This window comes from Aspergillus lucknowensis (genome assembly GCF_044049455.1).
Source record: "Aspergillus lucknowensis strain CBS 449.75 chromosome Unknown BJX67scaffold_6, whole genome shotgun sequence".
NCBI lineage: Eukaryota > Fungi > Ascomycota > Eurotiomycetes > Eurotiales > Aspergillaceae > Aspergillus > Aspergillus lucknowensis.
Window position 1 is genome coordinate 661,559 of NW_027263550.1, and position 6,000 is coordinate 667,558.

Here is a 6,000-nt window from a genome sequence, read left to right on the forward strand (position 1 = left end):
GTTTTGCATTGATAACTTGAATGAACCCTCAAGAAAGCGTGCAACCAAATTCCAGCCCTGGTAATTGGCCATTTCAGCGATTGTCCGGGCGGCGAAGCTCATCCGACACATGGACTGGTGCCAGCTTGACTTCTCCACAGCGTTCTGGGGAGGGAGACACGAGGCAAGCCTTGCGTGTGAGTTGCCACGGGGAAACAGAGTTTACTGCGTCGCCATTGTCGGAATGATGACGGTGGTGATGTCTGAATTGAGCGTGAGGGGGACTTTCGAGTGGTAACTGAGTTTTGATGCGATTCCTTCCTGTTAGCTCGTGGTCCTCTCATCGGATAGAAGCCAAATGTGTCACTTTTGCGGGGGGTGCTGGGATTCCGGTCCCCCACACGCGAGCTCGGCTTACCGAGAACAATACAGTACACAAATCGGGAGGCCGGAAGGACCATCCACGACTTTGGAGGGCTTGAAGGTCATGCACAGAAGAACCAAGTTGAAGACCACCACCTCCAATGTAGCGCGACCTCACACACGCACGTGGCCCCCCTTGCAAGCTCTTTCTCCCTGGGAACTTAGAAGCGCCACGCAAGTTTTGCTTCCGGCGTTTTCCTGATGAGCATCGACATTTGGGACCCAAACCGACGGTCAATACGACTATCAAGTAGGCTCAAGCCAGGCTTTCAGGCTGTGAGTGCTGTCAGTTCAAACACGGGCTGTCACAAAGATACACCGTCATGGTATAACCAGCCCGACAACCAGATATTCTGCAATCCCCACACAAACTCTCTTTGCGTGACCTATCACGGGCCTCGGCTCTCTCCAAGCGCAGTCGGCCATTGGTAGAGATTATTGAGGCCCGCAGACAGTCCCGTTCATCCGTTTCTCAGCTGGAGTGTTCCAGACCCAGTTTTCTCCTCAGTCTCAGTCCTTTGCAGTCGATATCTTCTCCTATTGGCAGTCCAGATTCGGAGAGAATTTCACCAGCCACAACGAGACACGAGAGCACATTTCGAGACGTGCCTTCGGGTGCAATCGGAGTGTCCTATTGCTGTTCGAGGAAAGTTTCCCGGTTTGGAAAGCCCGCCGGGGCAGTCCAGACCGTCGGAAGATCCAGGAACAAGCTTGATCATCTCTGAGCTTGTGATGTAATTATCTTCTCCGTGAGGGGATTGGCAGGTTTTTGGTGTTTCGGTGAGGTCTTTCTTTGCCCCTCGTTTTGCTTGTAATTTTCTTCCCATGGAGTCGGGAATAAAAAAAAAGACAAAAGGGCATATCCAAGTACCAAGTCTTCATGGTGGAATGAAGTTTTTTTTCGAATGTTCGATATCCGTCCAGTCAACTTATGGCTGGGGTATCGATTGCGACGTCATGAGTCGGACACGCCGCGTGATCACCCGCCTTTGTGTGCAGAGTTCGAGTCCACGACGAAAGGACGAATCGCAGGATTGAGCAGCCTCAGAGAAGTCGTATCAAGGAACGAATACAAGCTTCTCCTCAGGCGAACTTAGGGACTGATGGCAGCGTTCGGCCCATTCTGGATGCAACCTGCGAGACGGCGGGTGCCCCGCGTTAGAAAGCGGCGAACATCCTGCATAATGACACATGCTCCTTCAAAGCTCGTCGAAAGTTGATCGATTATCGGCTTCGACTCTTGTCCTTCCTCAAATTCTCCTCTGGGAATTTTCCTCCTATCCAAGGTCGATGATGATCTCGTAATGGCTTTTCCAGAGCTGAGAGAATGGAAACATCACCGATCCCCGAAATCACCGAACACCCCACAATGATTCAACCATGGACAAAGACACACCTTCCCAATCCTCCCACACCTCCGCCCTGGCCCGACAGAGGAAACTTGAAACTCATTCCGAGGTCACTCATCGTGTGGTAGCCACCCGCGACCAGCAATCGACTTTCGCCCCCCGGCAAGTGTCAGAAAGCTTCTCCCGGGCAGAGATGACCCAAGATCAAGCCATTCTGACCAGTGATTGAGATCGATCCCCCGGGCGATGATGGAGGTGGTGGCACTCGGAGCCCGGAAAACTTGGGTACCTTGTTCCGTGGCGATGGTTCTGCCGAACGATTTCCATGGGCGCTATTGTTTGTGGATTAAGAAAATCTTAAACACCCTCCTTCGACCCGTATGAAGAGCGCGCGGATGGCGCACATGTGAAAGAGCGAGCTCGAGTCGTCCAGAGAATAGAGCTTGTCAAGGTGAGGTATACCGTACCAGCGCGCGAAAGCATGCATGTGAAGGGATCAATGCTGTGGTTCTAGATTTCGGGGATCCTCAAGCACGCAAGCGAGGAAATGGTAATGCATTTACTTGAAAGAGCACTTTGGCCTGGCCCTTACGTGTCCATGCGTCAGAATTGTGTCGAGAGCTCCGAATCCAAAACTAATTCAGAAGGTGTGCAGGCTTTCCAAGTTATTCCAAGTTTCTGTTGTTCGCTTTGCTTGTCTGTCTAGTAATCAATAGCATACATGACAAACGCGCCGCCATGCAAAGGTAAAAAAAAAAAATTGAAATAGTAGAAACACAATGTGGTGGTATCGTTTTACATCAAAAGACACGAGATAAGAGGTCGCTCCCCTCTGAAGAGTCACAGCGCTCAGTCGCAAATGATGACATTCGAAAGCCTCCAGCTCTTTTATGACAATAAAAGAAAGAAACGGAAAGCCCATGTGATCATACCAACCCTGCACCCCTGTATCAGTATCAAATAAGCCCGTTTGTACAAGATTATCCCGTGTAAATAGATGGAGGGGTGACCCCAGCAAACGGAGTGTATAATATGTAGAAGAGCAGACAGCCACACCATGCAATGTCGCCATGGATGAGAGGAAGAAAATCGAATCTGAACGCAAAATCAAGAAATACGCGATCCGCAAAGTGAGACCAAGTCAGAAGATAACAGCCATATAATCCTTAAGTGCGCCCAAAATGCAATGCGGTCGTGATTGTACGTCGCAAGGATGATAGGCATTGAGCCCAAAGAAGAGAGGAAGGAGATTTGTCAAAATCGGGTATCATAGTCAAAAGGAGAGAAGAATGCGTCACCCGTAAAAGGTGGACGCCAGAAGAATGAGCATCCGATCGTTTCGACATTTTCAACGAGAACGGATTACCATCCCTTTGCGTGGTATTCCCAGGGGCCAAAATCTGTGTAGTGAGTGAAAGATCCGGGCTTTGCAACGTCTTTGTCCTTGCCCTGACTTTCCCCGTTCGGCGCGTACCCTGCCGCTTGTTCCTGACTTCTAGGTCCGGGGTACGCTTGCAGGTTCGCCACGTCATGGGCTGTATGCCTTCGCTTAAAAGCGTTTGCGGTAGCGCTCTTTTGTTGTCGCTCCCAAAGGAGATGGCGCCGAAGGGACTCGGTCAATTCCGTTGCCAACATGTTTCGGCGCGTAGTCCGCGGGGAATGGGCGACAGACTGAGGCGCTGGCTTCATAATGATCGGTTTCGAGCGAGGAACATCAGGCCCCTTCATCGTGAGGCTCTCCTCGTCGTCATCGGGCGGCGATGCCGGAATAGACGGACCATTGGGCGATGTGAGAATTGAACGCTGGAGGGCTGGGGTGGATCTGGAAGCATTGCCCTGCATTTTGAGGGGCTGATGCATCATCATCGTTAAGAGCGAGCGACGGGAAACCAGATTTGGACGCGAATCGACCCGCTGAAACATCCCCTTTTCTTCGACACTTGATCGGCCGCTCTCCGTGACCGAGTCTTCCCAATCCGAGTCCTCGTCGTCCTCGATGGCGCTCTCAGAAATGTCGTCATCTGTTTCAATGGCGTCCTCATTGTTACCCTTCCGACGATCCTTTATTGATTTGACCTGATCTTTAAACGATGTAATTCTGTTTTTCGGGTTGAGGTTGCTACCTGGTCTCCCCAATTGATCGGTGAGAGAACTGTGATGCGGTGCGTGAAACATGCGATCCTCAAAAGAGCTCTCGTCATCATCGCCGGATGAACCACCGAGAGTAAACATGTTACCCTTTTTCTTCAATGGCGACGGCTTGCCCTGCACCTGCATTTTCGTGGCTCCCGAGTCACTCGAGAGGCGGGGTTGCGAGCGATAGGACGATGAGATTTGGGAGGGAGAGAAACCTCGAATGATACTCGGTGATTTGATCAATTCGGGTTTGCTAGGGAGTATCCCTGAAGAGGAAACACTGGTGTCAGAAGCATCAAGATTCATATGGGTGGCATCGCTATCGTTGCATTCTGGCGCCGTTGTTGAGCAAGACTCCGCCGACTGAGTTTGTCGGTCATTAAGAGGGTGTGGTTGTTCTCGCCTGAGGGTAGTGCTAGAAGGGGGAGTAGGTGTTGGTGTAGACGGGCGGGGAGTAATGTCGACGATAGGTTGAGCGTATGTTACCAAAGGAGAAATAGGTTCTAGGCTCTTTCTCTCCTTGATATTAAGGACCATCCGCTCCAGATCTAAGGATGTAAGGTGCTTCTCTTTTGCTCGCCCAAGATTGTGGAGGGAGTCCTCGCGAACGACAGCGGGTTTGTAGTCCAAGTCTTTAGGGCGTTTGATGTGCTTCTCTATCCGCTCGGCCTGGTCCGAAGCCGCTGATTCAACGCTGGCAGAAAGCTCTGGCAGGTCTGCAGCTTCTGAGCGAAGGAGCGGCAAAACAGAAGTGTCGCTGGAGCTTTCAGGTTCCACGCAAAAGGTCTCACGCGTCCAAAGTCTCCAACTCAAGTTTTCTAATCGGCGACCTTCTTCCATGAAGTCGGCGCATTTGGAGAATACTGCGAAAGTTAGAGTCTTTTCTTGGTAGCAATAATGGGATTCAACTTGTCTGACCCATCCACATCCCGTGAAGGCTCTGTGTGTTTGCGGTATCCACCTTGTGGATTTTCGCGGTGTCCACCGTCAGGACGGGGGTTGATAAACGTGAAGGCATCTCGTCGGCGCCACGATTGCAGTTTCTGTAAGTCGGAGCCAGAATGCCAGGTTTGGTTACAAGCGAGTCAGGTACGGGGTCGCCGTCTCCACCGAGCGTGGTCGCACGGCGCGAGAGTGTTGCGGAGAAAATGTTCTCGTATTTTTCGGCTTTGCACGACTGAAGTTCCAATGGTGTCGACACCGCGACTTGGTTGCAGCAGTCTCAATCAAACTGCGAACGGCACCTCAGCTGCCTGGTGGAAGCAGCCCGTCAGTCAAAGATCAATTCTGCACGGAACGATTGACGAAGATCGTGACAGTCCAGATTCCGGCAGTCGCAACAATTCAAGCACCCAGCACTATTGTGAGCGGACCAGAGTCGACCGAAAGCGATAATTTGAGCGCGGGGATGAGGGGGGAGGGACGTTTGCGGAGTTGTACCTGGAGATGGCCGCTTTGCGTGACGTGTGAGTGGTGACGGGTTGAAGGGAGGCTGAAGGACGCGGATTTGTCGGTGGAGGAGAGAAAAGAAACAATGAGAAAGAGGAATATGGGGAGAAGAGGAGTACAAGTAAGAGCGAGGCGTAGTGGATCCCGCAAAGAAGGGAGAAAAGAAGATAGACCAAGGTCGATGGATCGGTTGAGTGGAGATGATATGGGGGGGTGGGAAGGGTCGTATGAAAGTTTGTAACAGTACAAGGGGAAGCCCTGGGGATGGGCGGTGGCTACACAGCACAGGAAAAAGTCCGAAAAACGGTACCGAGGGAGAGGTTCAAAGGCGATGGGGGGAGGGATGGGCGGTAAGGACAGGAAATTCAACATTGCTGTGCCTCTGCGCGTGTGAGGGTCGATTTTTTATTTTCGGATTTTTTTAATTTCACAATTTTGGATTTTCTGGGATTTTCTTTTTTCTCCTCTTGGATGAGAACAGTGTGTTCCTGCCGGAGTATCCCCGTGGGTCTGTTGGTATTCTTGACGCAGTCATTACCATCGGTATCTTACCAGGTTGTTTTCGGAGTTCCACTCCAAGAAAAAAGTACGGAACCAGGTTCAAAAACTCAGAGAGGGAACTTCTCCCGATGAAGAAAGTATCTTTCTCTCCCTCCAGGCATTT

General features: G+C 51.2%; 1 protein-coding gene across 1 annotated transcript; it reads right to left on the bottom strand.

The window, feature by feature from the left end:
* Nucleotides 1-3,113: 3,113 nt before the first annotated feature.
* BJX67DRAFT_378438 (uncharacterized protein) lies at nucleotides 3,114-4,905 on the bottom strand (the record flags this gene model as incomplete). The annotated part of the gene is made up of 2 exons (XM_071032342.1): nucleotides 3,114-4,750; nucleotides 4,806-4,905. The coding sequence occupies 2 exons, from the start codon at nucleotides 4,903-4,905 to the stop codon at nucleotides 3,114-3,116; spliced, it is 1,737 nt and encodes a 578-aa protein (XP_070889455.1).
* Between the last annotated feature and the right edge of the window lie 1,095 nt (nucleotides 4,906-6,000).